The sequence below is a fragment of the Apodemus sylvaticus genome, chromosome 23 (genome assembly GCF_947179515.1).
Source record: "Apodemus sylvaticus chromosome 23, mApoSyl1.1, whole genome shotgun sequence".
In the NCBI taxonomy this organism is placed as follows: domain Eukaryota; kingdom Metazoa; phylum Chordata; class Mammalia; order Rodentia; family Muridae; genus Apodemus; species Apodemus sylvaticus.
This window is the reverse complement of record NC_067494.1, coordinates 48837748-48853566: the sequence shown is the minus strand read 5'-3', so window position 1 is coordinate 48853566 and position 15819 is coordinate 48837748. Positions and strand designations below refer to the sequence as shown.

General features: G+C 40.8%; 1 protein-coding gene across 1 annotated transcript in view; it reads left to right on the top strand.

The window, feature by feature from the left end:
- Positions 1–15436, top strand: part of Wdr27 (WD repeat domain 27) — a 103326-nt gene extending 87890 nt beyond the window's left edge. Inside the window, exon 25 of the mRNA XM_052169276.1 lies at positions 15221–15436. Coding sequence (XP_052025236.1) covers positions 15221–15271 — 51 coding nt within the window. The 3' untranslated portion in view covers positions 15272–15436. The remainder of the gene's footprint in view (positions 1–15220) is intronic.
- The last annotated feature ends 383 nt before the right edge of the window (positions 15437–15819 follow it).

The following is a 15819-nucleotide window of genomic DNA, read 5'->3' as shown; positions in this document are numbered from 1 at the left end:
GTTTCTTTTTTTTTTTTTTCAGAGACAGGGTTTCTCCATGTAGCCCTGGCTGTCCTGGAACTCACTCTGTAGACCAGGCTGGCCTTGAACTCAGAAATCCACCTGCCTCTGCCTCCCAAGTGCTGGGATTATAGGCGTGTGCCACCACCACCCGGCTCAGAGATGTAATTTTTAATCATATAATTTACTCCTCTGACATGGATGATTTGGTCACAGAAGCATTCCTTTCCCTAAACTTGCTGCACAGATAGAGCAGAGAGATGGAATGCCTTGGGAAGAGAAAGGGAAGAGAGGGAGGGAGGGAAAACAGTTCCCAGAACTCTGACCTCCCATCTTAGAGCAGTACTGTTGCCCCAGCAACAAACCCTAGCAGTCCTGCACACAGTGGAGCCAGCTATGCAGTCTGAGTGACCCAGGGAGCTGTGAGTCATACTGTGTACACACCAAGTCCCGAGCACTCCTCTGTACATCCACAGCGTGGCCTGTGTAGGGGACACTGGAGAGGCTCTTCCTGAACCAAGATTTCCAAGCTATGTGAGGAGGGATGAAGGCCGGGCACATCTCTAATGTCAGTCACTGGCCCTGTCCTCCGCATGTCTCCTGGAGGTCCCCAGGGGCTCACACAGCACGTGGACACTCAGCAGCGGGGCGGCTGTCTGGATTGCAGCTCTTGAGCGTTGGCCATGGAAGATGGTTCAGATTATGTTTAATGGTTGTTGATCTAATATCTGGCTGGCGAGGATATTTGTCCCTAATGGTCTGGCAAAGCTGCCAGGTCTGCAAACACTCACTGCCGTGGCCTCCAGCCCCAGCTCACTGTGGTCACACTGTAGGAATGTGACAGTTGGACCATAATTTTAGTTCTGCTCAATTTCTTTCTGAGTGATTTATAAACCCAACTTGAAAATGCATCTCAAATAAGCTGCAGCAGTTTTGTTCTTCTCAGCACATAGGATTCCAGTTACACAGCTGGTTGTGTTACTGAGCTTTGCTAATGAAGTTTGTGAATTGTAAGAATGATGAGCATGTTTTCCTCAAGGGCAGGCAGGTTAGAGAGCAACAGACTTTGAGGGGAGGCCATACAAGAACAGCAGTTTGTCTGACAGACAAACCGCCCATTGTATAGACGAGTGTGGGTACTTTGTGGTAATTGTTGTCAAGAACAGGTAAGAAAAGGATTGAAGTGATTCAGTTTGGCTATGATAAAACAGACTTTCTTTAATAGAAATTACACATAATATGTAGTTATTTATGGAAACGTAAACTGCAATGACCAAAATATATTGTTGGAGTTACTGTTTTATAACTGCAGAGACAGTACCTCTTAACTTGTTGACTTTTTTTTTTCATTGTTTTCAACTTGTGAAAAGAAATAATATATATTCTTTTGGGAAAGGGAGTAAACAAGCCAGGCGTGGTCATCAGGTCTGCGATGCCAGCCGCTCAGGTGGTTGAAGCCAACCTGGATTAGTAAGATCCTATTTAAAAAAAAACAAACAGGTTTGGGTTGGCCACAGCTCAAGCAAACTAGGGATTCAGACCGTGGGGGAGCTTGCCCCGGGGGCCCATGGAACAAGAGCTCCAAGAGAGTTTTACTGTTAACTTTCAATTCCAAGAAAGCAGATTGCCAACAACACGGCCACTGTGCAGACTAATGGAACACTAATCTTTTCAGAGCACAGTTAGTAGTGAACGAGTAGTGGGTGAAGTTTATGAAGTGGTTCCTAGACCCAGACACCGAGTGGTATGGAGATGGAACCTTCCTCAGGTCTGAGCGGGGAGACTAGAGACAGGCAGTGACGGCTTTCCTTTGACTTGGACTCCCTTATCCATCTCTTTCTTCTGCATGTTGTTTGATAATCTGTATGATATATTTTGATCGTGTTTATTTTCCCTTCCCCAACTCCTTTCAGATGCCCACTCTATTTCTTAAAAAAAAAAAAAAATCGAATTTAATTTGTGTGGCCCACATACTCCTGGATGCATGGCCGTCCACTAAAGCACGGACCAAGCAGGAGTCACAACCATAAAGGAAGTGGACTCTCCATCTCCCAGTAGCTGTTGATTGCCAGTAGATCCTTGGCGAGGGGTAGGACTTCATGCCCTCCCCTCTCCTGCTGGGACTGTGTCTGGTTTGAGCTTGTACAGGGCTCTGTGCATGCTGTCCTGGCTGCTGTGAGTTCAAACCTGCTTCAAGTTCCAGGTAGTTGGTTTTTTTTTTTTCTTTTTAATATTCTGTTTTAACTATTACCTTTACCTTTTAATGAATGAAAATTAAATTTAAATGAAATTTAACCAATTATTACTTAACCATGAAAAATCCTGAAGCCGTTATGTTTGTTTCTTCCTGAACAAATAAAAGTTCCCAACAATCGCTGCTTGTGGTACACGGGAGCGGTGCTGTCTGTGAGTTCTGCAGGCTTGCTGTCTCTGCTGCTAGAGAGAGCCTGGGCTCCCACTCATTTATGGACTCGCTGCTGCTGCTGCTTCTTTTTTTATCTCACTTTTCCCTTCAGTGATATTTTGAAGTTACATTTGATCTTATATACCTGATAATGTCTGCTTTTTTTCCCTTCTATGTGAATGGAAACTTATTTTGATGTAAAATTTTCACTACTATAAAATTATCAACACTTTGAAAATTTCTTTTTCTTTTGGCATCTAAGATGTGTAATTTGCTGTTCTCTAAAAGTTGCTTCTTAAACATTGCTTTTATGTTTGTCTCCTGAATTCTATTGGATATAGTTTTGAAACTCTCGCCATACCATCTCTAAGTCTTCACTGATCCTTCCTATTTTAAAATCAATTGTCTTTCTAAGCTGCATTTTGGGAAACTCTTCAGTATTTTAACAAACAAGTTTCCCCCCCTTCAAATGTGTTTGGTTTTGTTAATCCGTACAATGTCTTTCCCAGTCTGGTTCTCATTTCTAATGCCCCTAACACCCACTCTCTGTGTTCTGCCAACATTTGAAAGCTAATTGTCTTTTATTTGACCTTCATCTGTTTCTCTCTCTTAGGGCTGAGCACTCTCACTTTAAGAGCATGTCATGGCTGCAGATGCACCTGCAGCGCTGTCACCAACGATGGAGTATTCAGCTACCCATTTTTTTTTTTTTGCTTTCAATATGTGCTTTGCACATCAGACTGATTCTTAGTTGAAAAATATTCCATTTTCTTTTTTGTTCATTTCTTGATAAATTTTGGTTTTGCGGTGCCACCTTTCTCAATTCTTCAGAACTTCATCTTAGTAACTTAGAGCAGTACTTCCAGTCCCCAGGATGCCAGGACCCAGGGGCTGGAGAGATGGCTCAGCGGTTAAGAGCTGACTGCTCTTCCAGAGGTCCTGGGTTCAGTTCCCAGCAACCACATGGTGGCTCACAACCATCTGTAATGTGATTTGGTGCCCTCTTCTGGTGTGTCTGAAGCCAGCTACAGTGTACTCCTATACATAAAATACATAATTCTTTTAAAAGAGAGAGAGGGAGGGAGAGAGAGATGGAAGGATAGAGGATGCCAGGAACCAGGGTCTGAATGGGCAGCCGCTAGCACCTTTCTTATGCATCTTCCAGTGTGGCTGCCCTCATATCTCCCTCAGGTACCATGTAGGCTGTCCTCAGTCTTGGGTCCTAGTGTGTCCTGCCAGTCTCATTGCAAGTCTGGCAGGGATCTATTGCTCTGCGATCTACTGCTCTGGGATCTACTGCTCTGGGATCTGCTCTGGGACATACTCTGCTGCCACTCTGCTGGACTGTGTCAGGAGTCCCGAGACCCAGAGCCTGGTTCTGTTCTTTGCTCTGCTGTGCAGGCAACTATTCTCTCTCTCTCTCTCTCTCTCTCTCTCTCTCTCTCTCTCTCTCTCTCTCTCTCTCTCTCTTCTCCTCCTCCCCTTCCCTCCTCTCCCCTCCCCTCCTCTCCCCTCCCCTCCCCTCCTCTTCCCTCCTCTCCCCTTCCCTCCTCTCCTCTTCCCTCCTCTCCCCTCCCTTCCTCTCCCCTCCCTTCCCCTCCTCTTCCCTCCTCTCCCCTCCCCTCCCTTCCCCTCCTCTTCCCTCCTCTCCCCTCCCTTTCCCTCCTCTTCCCTCCTCTTCCCTCCTTTCCTCTTCCCTCCTCTCCCCTCCCCTCCCCTCCTTTACCCTCCCCTCCTCTCCTCTCCCCTCCCCTCCTCTCCTCTCCCCTCCCCTCCTCTCCTCTCCCCTCCCTTCTTCTCCTGTCCTCTCCTCTCCCCTCCCCTCTCCTCTTCTCCTCTCCCCTCCCCTCTCCTCCCCTGCCGTTCCCTCCCTTCCCATGCTGTCCCCTCTCCTGCCGTTCCCTCCCCTCCCCTCCCTTCTCCCCTTCTCCTTTCTTTCTTCCTTCCTTCATCTATTATCTCTCAGTCACCTTTCCGTACTTTTTTGTGCTAAGCTACATGAGGTTTTCTCCTATTACTAATTTTGTGTATGTTTACAACAAAATACCTTGAGGTATTAATTTTGGCTGGAAGTATCATTTTTGAATGTGGATTAATAAGCCTGTAAAAAGGATTAGGATTTTGGGATTTTTACATCTCAGATGTGGTTAGCAAATATACCTATCATGATATCTACAAACCCCGCCTCAGCTTTCCTCAGGAGAGGTAGCTGTGGAATCACCTTCACATCATGGTCACTGTGCGGGCAGCAGCCGGAAGTGGCCCAGGAAATGACACTGTGTCCTTCAGTTTGCCTCTTCTCCTCATTCATCTTCTGTGAAGTTCCCAGGTCCCCACACTCCCTTAGCAAATGCGTAGCAACTAACACTAGGAGTATACAAAGCAGGGGCTATATACACGAAAAAGAGCCTCAGGCCTCCACGTTTTGATCTTGAAGTGTTACTGTGTTGATTTCTCTTGAGCTGAAGAACCAGCCAGAGCAAGTATTTGGTTCCTCAATGTCGTGGACCTTAAACTCAACCTTAGGGAACAGCTAAAGTCTCTTCTAATCGTTATGTATTATTCTTTTATTAAAGAGGATGGATGTAATTCTCTGTGGGAAAAGGTCATATTTCCCCTTATCTACTACAAGCCTGTGGGTATTTGCTCTTACACACAAACAACAGGACCTAAGGTTCTGGGTGCCATGTTTGAATTAAGGACAGGATGAGGGCAGGGTTGAATTTTTATATCCTTGGATTCAGAACTGAGACGTGGACCCCTGAGTGTGTCTGTGTGTTCTTTATTATCTTCCCCCTTGTCTTAATGGCTCAAGAGTTTGGAGATAGAAATGCCACAGGCGTTTGAGAAGTACTCACATTTGTCTCATTTGTTTCCATTTTTTAAAATCCAGAATGTGTGCAGTTTAATGTAGTTTTCTCTGATAAAGTCTGCTAAAGATGAGTTTCAACCGTGGCACAAATGAGTGAGTATAACACTTTGAAATTTGAGAATAAGTGAAGATTTATTCAAACATGAAAGCAGATATAGTTTGTGGCCTTTAAAATCAGAAATAAACTTCTTCCTCCAGAACAGTATGGACATGAGGCCAAATTCTGTTCTGTCAGCATCAGTGCATTAGTTTCAGGATTATGTGTGCTTAGCCTGGCACTAACACATTTTTAAAGATATTTTTCATGTCAGTCTTCTCTTGGGTCCAGTGATAATCATCAGTGTCACCGCTGTAGAGGCCGTGGGACTTGGCAGACTGGAGCAGATAAGCGAGGCAGGCTAAAGTCCCACACGGTACCCAACAACAATGAGTAATGTGAAGCAAACTCATTTTTATCTTCTATACCTAGGAGGAGCACAGAAACATATGCTAAGAACAATTTTATGTTTTAAAGAAACAACTCATGAGATTCGTGTCTTGTTTGCTTGAAGTGTTCTCACAAACATTTAGAATTCGCTTCGCATGACTTCATTCCTGGACCCTGTTTTGGCACTCAGTAAGCAAGGATTATGAAGAATTTTCAAAAATATAGGAAAGGAACATACAGGATAAATGTGGGACATTGTGAAAAAACCCAAACCTCAAAATATAGGCACAGAGGGAGAAGAAGAAACCCAAACCAAGGAATGAACCAGATCTACAAGATCAGAGAAGAAAACTCCCAAATAAGGAATCTGTACAGATATAAGAAGCACACAGGACACTAAATAGACAAAACTAGAAAAGAAAATCCCACAGCATATCATAGCAAAGTGTTTTGAAAGTCAGAAGAAAAAAAACTAAGTGTAGTGGCTATTCCTGGTTGTCAACTTGGCTATATCTGGAATGAACTACAATCAAGAATTGGAAGGCTCACCTGTGATCCTAATTTGGAGGCTCAGAGATATAAGTTTCTGACCTGGATCTTGGCATGGAGATCTTGAAGCATAGTGACTATGGATTCCAGAAGATTAAGACAAGGAGATTTCTGAGTTCAAGGTCATCTGGGATTAAAGGAGTGGCAGTACACACCTTTAATCTGGGCCACACCCTCTGCTGGAGACCTATATAAGGGCATTGGAAGAAGGAAGACTCACTCTTCCTTGCCTGCTTGCCTTGTGGGATTGGTCAACTTCTAGATCCTTGGACTTCCATCCACAGCTGCTGCTGACCATTGTTGGGGAGTTGGACTACAGGCTGTAAGTCATCAACAAATTCCCTAACTATATACAGACTGCCCATATGTTCCGTGACTCTAGAGAACCTGGACTAATACACCAAGTCACATGGAAAATACATCAGAATAATGACTGAATTATCAATGGAAACTTTGAATGACAGAATATGGAGCAATGTACTTCAAATCCTGAGAAACTATTAAAGCCACCCTAAAATGGTATACCTAGCAAAACTATTTGCCCTGATTGAAGGGGAAAGAAAATTTTATGACATAAATAGCCTAAAAATGTATATTCAACACACTAAGAAAAATACAGGAAACATTACTTCAGGCTGAAGAGAGGAATGAGTTCAGTAGAGATCACGGAGAGACAAATGATGCCATAATTATTAAAAGACAAAGTTTCACTGAATACAAACAATACCAAGCTAAACATAATGGCTATGATCAACTCACACATTTCAATAACTTTTAAATATCAAGGTCTGCAATTCTTCAAAAGATACAGACAGAATGGAATACATCTCTCTGCTGTCTATAAGAAACAGGTCTGTATTTTCCAAGATAGGTACTGTCTTAGAGTAAAAGGATGGACAAAAATACTCTAGTCATATGGGACCAAAATAAGTAGGTGTCTTTGTTCTACTATCTGACAAAATAAACTTCAAAACTAAACAGAGGACACAAGGAGGGATACCACAGTCTAATTAAGTGAACAGTTAACTGAGAAGATATTACTATCCCAAACACAATTGCGCCAAACACTGGGCACCCAATTTCATAAAACAGTCTACTACTAGAAATAAAGACACATATTAACAATGTATTAATAGTGTGCTATTTTGTTGTCTCACTTCCTTCAATAGAAAGGCCTTCTAGACAAGAATATCAGAATTCACTGATACCATACATCAATTAGACCTGATAGTTATCTACAGACTGTTTCCAGCTAAACAACAAAGAATACACTTTACACTCATCACCACATGGAAACTTTTAAAATAGACCACATACTGGGATAAAACCCAAATCTTTAAAAATTCAAAAAGATTGAAATAACTCCATATTATCCTATCTGATCACAATGCAATAAAACATAAAATTGACAGCAAACAAATCTCTAGTAATTATTACAAAACTCATGGAGACCAATCAAGTCATTACTCAATGATGAATGTGTCAGAGAAGAAATCAAGAAAGAAATAAAATTCTGAAACTAAATGAAAACAATAGCACAACAAAATTTGTGGGACACATAGAAAGTAGTCCTATGAGGGAAGTGTCTAAATCAGTCCACACATAAGTGACTTAATGATGCAACTTTAAAAGTTGGAAAAGTAACAAACTAGATCCAAACCCAGTCAATGGCAAGAAATAATAAAAATCAGGGCTGACATCAATGAAATAGAAACAAAAGAAAGCACAAAGAACTAATAAGTCTAAAGATCGCTAGCTCTTTGAGAAGGTAGACAAGGTTGGCAGACTCTTTGTTCAACTATCCAAAAGAAAGAATACCATATTATCTGACTCGGAAATAGACAAGGAAACTTTACAGCAGACACTAAAGGAATTCAGAATCCTAGAAGGTAATATGTTAAAAACATGTACTCCATTAAGCTGGAAAACAAAAATAATGGATGTATTTCTAGGTTGAACCAAACTACCAAAATTAAACCAAGAATAAATTAAAAACCCAAAAAGACACATTAAAAGTTGAGATTGAAATATTAATAAAAAGCTTTACAGATTTATAAAAAGGGGTGGGGCTAGGTCCAAAGGATTCACAGCAGAATTCTGCCAGATATTCAAAGATTACAGCAGCCATTGTTAAAATCCTTTTAAAAGACAGAAACAGAAGGAGCACCACCTAACTATACAATGCAGTATCAGTCTAACATCCAAATGAGGTAAAGACAGAGCAACAGAAAAGGAAACTGCAGAACATTATTCCTGATGAACATTTATGAAGAAATTGTTAAGAATATATATTGAAATTCTCAAGAATATATGGATGCTATGTAGACATACATAAAGATTATGAACAAGTTGGCTATATATTTGAATGCAGGGGTGATTTGACATATGCAAGTCAATAAATGTTAACGTATCACATAAAATGGCTTAAGGATAAAAATCACATGATCATCTCAATAGCCACAGATAAAGCCTTTGACAAAATCCAACATACCTTTGTGATAAAAGTTCAAGATAGAGTAGGGGTAGAGGGAACACAGCTCAACATAATGAAAGCTATATATGAGAACCCACAACCATCATAATCCTCAGTGGAGAAAACCGTAAAGCAATCCCATCTCAGTCAGGAATAAGACACAGATACCCAGTATCCCCATGTCTGTCTAGCATTGTGCTCAAGCACTAGCTGGGAAAATAAGATGAGAAAAAGATCGAAATGATACAAATAGGGAAAGAACTCCAACTACCCATATTTGCTGATGACATGACATGATACATTCGGGATCCTAAAAATTCTACCAGAAAATTCTTACAAACAATAAGCAAATTCGGCAAATGTGGCAAGACTCAGAACCAACTTGTACAAAGAAACGGCCTTTTAATACACCACCAACAGATGTACAGAAAGTTATGGATACAATTTTATTCACAATGGTCTCAAAAGAAAATTTCTTATGAATGAAATTACCCAGAGAGGTGAAGGACCTCCACAATGAAAACCTCTGAAGAAAGAGAGAAAAACACTAAGAACTGAAAAGAGATGCTCACGGGTTGGTAGAATTACATTGTGAAAATGATCATTACACTAAAAACTATTTATAGATTCAATGCAATCCCAATCAAAGTCCCCATTTCATTTACAGAATCAGAAAACAGTAATCTAAAATCCATATCAAACCACAGAAGACTCTAATATAGCCAAAAGTATCCCGAAATGTAGCAATGAGTACAATTCCAGTTCTTTAGATACATTATACAGCCACATTAATAAAACAAATGGCATTGGCACAAAGCAGATATGTACCCATCAGACAGTAGCAATAATTAAAAACCCAAACACGAGTCCATGTAATGCCATCCATTTGGATCCCCCACTCCCGTAAGCTGGGGAAAAGAGCATCTTCAACAAATGGAGCTGGGAGAACTGGATGTCCACAGACAGAAGAATGAAATCAACTCCATATATCATCTTAACAAAAACCAGCGCCAAATGGATGGAAGAACTAGGCATGAAACCTGAAGCACCACGCTGCTAGAAGAAAACTCAGGCAGAGCCCTACATGGCATTGATGTGGAAAAGGAGGACTTCACTTTCCCAAGGATTAAAGCAAGCAGCTGACAAATGGGACGTTGTAAACCTAAAAAGCTCTGCACAGCTAAAACGCTCAATTAGATGAAGAGGAAGCCCACAGTGTGGAACTGAAGCTTTACCAGCTACACACCGGCAGAGGAGTAAGATCCAGACTATTTGAAGAACTCGGCAAGCAGCAACAAATAATGTCCCATTCAAAACGAGGGTCTTGGACTGGAACAGAATTCTCAAAACAATCTTAAGACATATCTCAAAGAATGTTAATCATAACTAGAAATACATACATAAAACAACTTTGAGACTTTTGTCTTACCCAAGCTAGAATGGAAAAGAACAACAAAACAGCAGATAAGAAATTCTGGACAGCATGTGGGAAAAATAATTTTCAAAGGGCTACAAAAACCTATCACATAACCCAGATAGTTCACTTCCTGGAATATGCCCACTTCACTGATACTTGGTCAGCCATGTTTACTGATGCCCAATTCTCAATAGCTAGGCAATAGAAACAATCTAAATGCTCTTTAATTGATTAATAATGATAATGTAGTATATCTAAGTGATGGAATACTAGTCAGCTGTAAAGGAAAATGAAGTAACTAGCTTTTCAGGTAAAAGAACGGAACTAAAGCAGATCATATTGAGTGAGATGACACAGACCCTGACATACAAAGGTCACGCATTTTCTCTCATCGGGACTCCTAACCCCAAGTCTTCAGGTGTGAGTCCATACCCTGGCCTAACTCCAAAACCAGCAAGGTTAAAAGGCGTCATTTCTGGGCACGTGGTGGAGGAGGTGCAGTAGAGAGCAGAATACAAGGAACAATGACACGGGGACGAGAGGCTCTAATTCAGAACAGGCAGAGATACATAGAAGAGTGGGAGTAAACGAGACATAAGAGCGCATGGGAAAAGGCCATAAAGAATCACACTACTAACCTTAAATGCGAACCTTAAACTCTGTGATACGTGTGTGTGTGTATGTGTGTGTGTGTGTGTGTGAGTCTGTTTTCTCTATGATGTCTGTGTCTGTATGTCTCTTTGCATATGTGTCTGTGTGTTCTTAAAGCAAAAATTTCTCCTCTGGGATAACATGGCTCTCTTCAATACCCCAAAGCCATCTAACAAGAACCCCAATAAAAGGAATTAGAAGCCCTTTCTTGAATTTTTGGTCAGGGTTGTTCAAAAGACTCTCAGAACATTATAGACTATTGTTGCCCTTGGTTTCTCTCAGAAGTCAAGGCAAGTCCTCATTGCTAAAGACACCATGGATTTCAGACACAGGGCACAGAGGCTGCTAGCCTGAAAATGACCTGAAAGCCTCTTCCCTGAGAACTACCTTTCCTGTTTCCAGAAGGTGCCATGCAAGCTTTTGATGGAAGAAAGCAACCCAAAGCTCTACCTGATGCCTATGAACCACCACAACATCCAGTATGGCAAGATAACCCAAAGGATGTAGTAGTGGTACACATCCTTGGTGGTAGCCCAACGTTCATTTGGTCTTAAGACCAACTTAACAAGTGGGAAACTATACCTGGTCCTGGAAAGCTAGCCAAAGCTGGCTAGTTAAGTCATGGATCTTGGAGGAGAATATATAATCACCACTTTACTAAACCAGCATGATCCCCACCTACATTCTAAATATTCACCCTTATATCAACAGATATGTGTAGTCCTCGTCTGTCATCAAGGAGATTTCTCTTTGAATAGGTAGAGACCATCATAGAAACCACAACCAGTCAAAACTCAAGAGTTATGGATCCCAGTCCCAACAGATAGGTCCACAATATTACTCCTGTCCCTAAGGTTCAGAGATCATTTCAGGAGATGTGGCAAAACAATTGCTAAGACCCAGAGGATCTTTGCTGTGAGACTGTGTCTCCTGATAATGTCAGAAGCTACACCCATAAAGTCTCATCAACATAACTACTTAAACATGAGATGTAGAAGAACATTAGACATGCCACAGTGGACAGGAGAAAGCCCAGGAAGCCTCAACCCTATACAAAGAACTACAGGCAACTAAGGTATGCTAGAATGGGAGAAACAGACTTCCAGGGAAGAACACACCAATTGGTTACCCAATACCAAATGGCCAGCCCTGAAAACATAATACAGGTAACAGTGTATAGCAGGTTATATTTAGGAATGAATATATATATATATATATATATATATACAAACATATATATGTTTGTATATATTTGTGTGTGTGTAACAAAAATTAATTAAAAGTGAGGCTATGAAAGAATGCAAGGAAGTGTATATGGGAGAATTTGGTGCAAGGAAAGGGGAAGGGGAAAGATGTGATTATATTACATCAAATATTAAGAAAAATTTTTTAAATTTTCAATCAATTCACTGGTGAAATCATCAGGACTAAATTTTTTTCTTAATTAAAAAAAATGTGATTTTAGAGATATGGTCTTACTATGTAATCCAGATTAGCCTTGAAGCTGTGATCCTCCTGTTTCAGATTCTAGTGTGTTAGAATTACAAATGTGTACTACCACACAGATCCATTGCAAGATAATGGATTGTATTCATGATTCACTCTTTCTAGCTACAGGCACCTTCAGATTTGAATGTGTTGTGTAATAAGTGACTGTGTGTGTGTTGGTATTCATATGTGTGTGGTGTAATATGTGAATATTTATGTGGTGTGATTATGTGTGGATATGTGTATGTGGTATAATATGTGAATATGTGTGTAGTGTGGTATGTTTGAATATGTGTATGTGGCATGTAAATGAGTCTGGGATATGTATGTGTGGAGTGAATGCATGTGTATGGTCTCTCTGTGTAGTTTGTAGTGTGAATATGTTTGTGGTATGTATGTTTATGTGGTATGTACATGTGTATAGTTTGATATATATATATATCATATATATATATGTATGTTTGGTATGTATCAGTATGGGAATGTGAGTATGGCATGTATGTGTGTGTGATATGTATTTATTATGAGTGTATGGTATGTATGCATATATGTGTATAATGTGTGTGTATAATATGTGTGTGGTATATGAATGTATATGTGATATATATATATGTTGTATATATATATGTTGTATATTTATGTGAGGGGGAGCATTGGTGTGTGTGTATGTGTGTGGTATGTATGTGTTTGTGTGCTATGTATGTAGGTATGTGTTTGTGGTGTATATGTGTGGTATGTTTATGTTTGTGTGGCTGTGTATGCACTTAGGTGGGAAGATATTCAATCTCATAATAAAAAATTGTCCATAATACTTTTTACAATGATTTTATTTCTGTACTATCAGTGGGAATGGCACCCAGTTTCAAATTAAGTAATTTTAATATTCTTTTTCCTTAGTTCATTTAGCCAGATTTGTCAATTCTGTTGATCTTTTCAAAGAATAAATTTCTGGTTTCATTGATTTTTTCCTATTTTTTAATATTAACTAGTTTTACTTCACAATGTATATATGTTAAAATGTCATGTTGAACACTGTATATATTTCTGTGTAATCTTTGTCAAGTTTGAAAAGGTAAAAAGTAAATTAATTAATATATATAAATTATTTTTAAAAACCCAGAATGATCTTAATGTCCCAGTGAGAATTTTACATGTATATAATGTATTTTGATCCTATTAATCTCCCATTGCTTTCTTATGTCCTCTGTGTGAGTGTGTGTGCATGTATGTGTGTGTATGTGTCCCAAAGAATTTATTACATGGTAATGGATGAGGGATTGTTGACAGGACCATGACCAGCTTTCAGTGACTACATCACCAAAAAAAAGTTCCCCCTTCTGCCCAAGCGGTCAACTTCCGGTCTCGTTTGCATGTTCATAGGTATTTTTAATATTATTTCCTTTCTTCGGACAGCTCTGAGATTTGTGGTTCCTAAGAGACTTGTTTCTAGTTCTTTAAGTCGTAAAGTTAGGTTGCGTGTTTGAGCTCTGCTTTAATGCAATCATTTATAACGAGTTTTTAGGCCTACTCCTTTGCTCACTTTTTGCATCCTAGATTTTCATCTATAGTCGTATTTCAAAGATGTTTCCCGTGATTCATTGGTTCTTTCAGGGGCTTGCCTAGCACACATGAATCCTGGGTTCAATTTCTGGTACTGTGTGACTCAGTTCTCTGTACATGCCTGTGATCCCTACACTTGGGAGGTGGAATCAGGGAAATCAGAAGTTGAAGGTTATCCTCTGCCACAGTGGGTTTGAGGATACGTGAGATCCTCAACAACAACAACAACAACAACAACAACAACAACAACAAAACAAAAAACAAAAGAAGAATTTAATTTTTAGGATTGCTAGGGTCTATCTTCATTTAATGTGGACAGAGAGGGTAATTTGTATTATACCTGCCTTGTTCAATATACTGAAATGTAATTTAACAATTGGTCTGTTCTAGAGCACTTCTCTAGGGTGATTGAGAAGAAAGCACACCCTCTTTGGTGTTTTCTGAGTTTTCTAGATCCAGTTGGTTTACTACATTGTTTAAGCCTTTTGTACACTTACCTTCCTTCAATGGAGGTAAGAACATGTAGCGTGTAGTTTTCGCTACCCCACTTTAAGCTCAGGGAGGACTGCACTACTAGCCCTCTCCCACATTCATGAAAGTCCTCAGGAATTGAAGTAAAGTCCTTTCCTTCAGTTGCAGGGCACCTCCCAACCCTTCTACAGGACACTTGGTCTAGTGTAATGAACTTCCTTGGCCTTTGCTTACCTGGGAAGTGTCAACCATGACTCAAGTGTATTCACTCCACACGGGATACTTGGTTGACAGACACCCTTTCCTTCAATCTCTTTAGTCTGTCAACCGCCTTACTCTGGTGGTGAGCTACCTTTTTCCTGCTATCTCTATGGTTCAGCCTGGTTTGGCTCTGAGATATTAACTACATCACGGATGGGTGGAGAGCTCCTTTAGTTCATCTTGGGATCTTGTTGAGCACAGGTGTTTATTTTCTTGACATTTATATATAAAATAAAATCTTTCTTTAAATATTCTTTCTGATTCTTTTCCTTCTTGTCCTGAGACTCCTGCAGGCACAGTTGGCCTGCTTGACAATGTCCCGTGGGTCCTTTGCTCTCTACATCCCTTTTGGAGATAAGATCTTGTCTCCATGGCTACCCTTAGGCTCAGAATGCTTCTAAGGTCAAAGTATCTCAGATACGAAAGCATCAGTGGAACATATGTTTGGACTGATGGCGTGCAGGCATTGTACTGTGTGCATTGGACTGATGGTGTGCAGGTATCACAATTGCAGCACATTTAATAATTTAATAGATTTTGCTCTTTGACCTGAACATTACAAATATCGTGTAAAATTCGTAGCTTTTCTCATTGGCCACTCAATAAGTGAAAGAGCACTTAATACAGTGCTCTACTTTCTATTGCAGCTCGTCACAGCCACCCTAGACGGGAAACTTCAGCTGTTTGTGGCCGAGTGACAGCCGACCTGCTGGTAAGCATACAAGAAGAAAGGAGAGAAAGAATCCACGGCTTAGCTATTGAAGCGGGTGGGCGGTTTCCACAGGAGGCCCTTGCTGGATTCCTCTTCTGCAGGACTGACCCCCTTCTGAGAGTCCCTCCTCTTAAGAAAGCCCTCAGGAATAGTGGAAATGATACTCTTCAATAAAGATGAGCCAGTGCCTCTTTCCTGACTGTGAACCTACCTTGGGGGGGGGGGTAGAGATGGAGAGAGAAGAGAGGGTGTGGCCGGAGCAGCACTGGGCACTGCCGTAGCCAGTTCGTCTCGTTCTGCACTCGGTAGCCTTTTGCTTCATGCCCGCCACTGTGGCAGCTGCACTTGAAGGTTCAGGGTGTCAAGGACGCCACAGCCCTGTGCCTTTCACCTGGACGCCCCGCCCTGCTCTCCTGAGCACAACCCAGGGGTGGAAGATGGATGAGGCATGTGCACTCTGCTCACCTCAGCCTCCATTAGACGGTTCTTAGGGGCCCTTCTGGTATTTGAAAGATAAAATGATTCATATTCTGA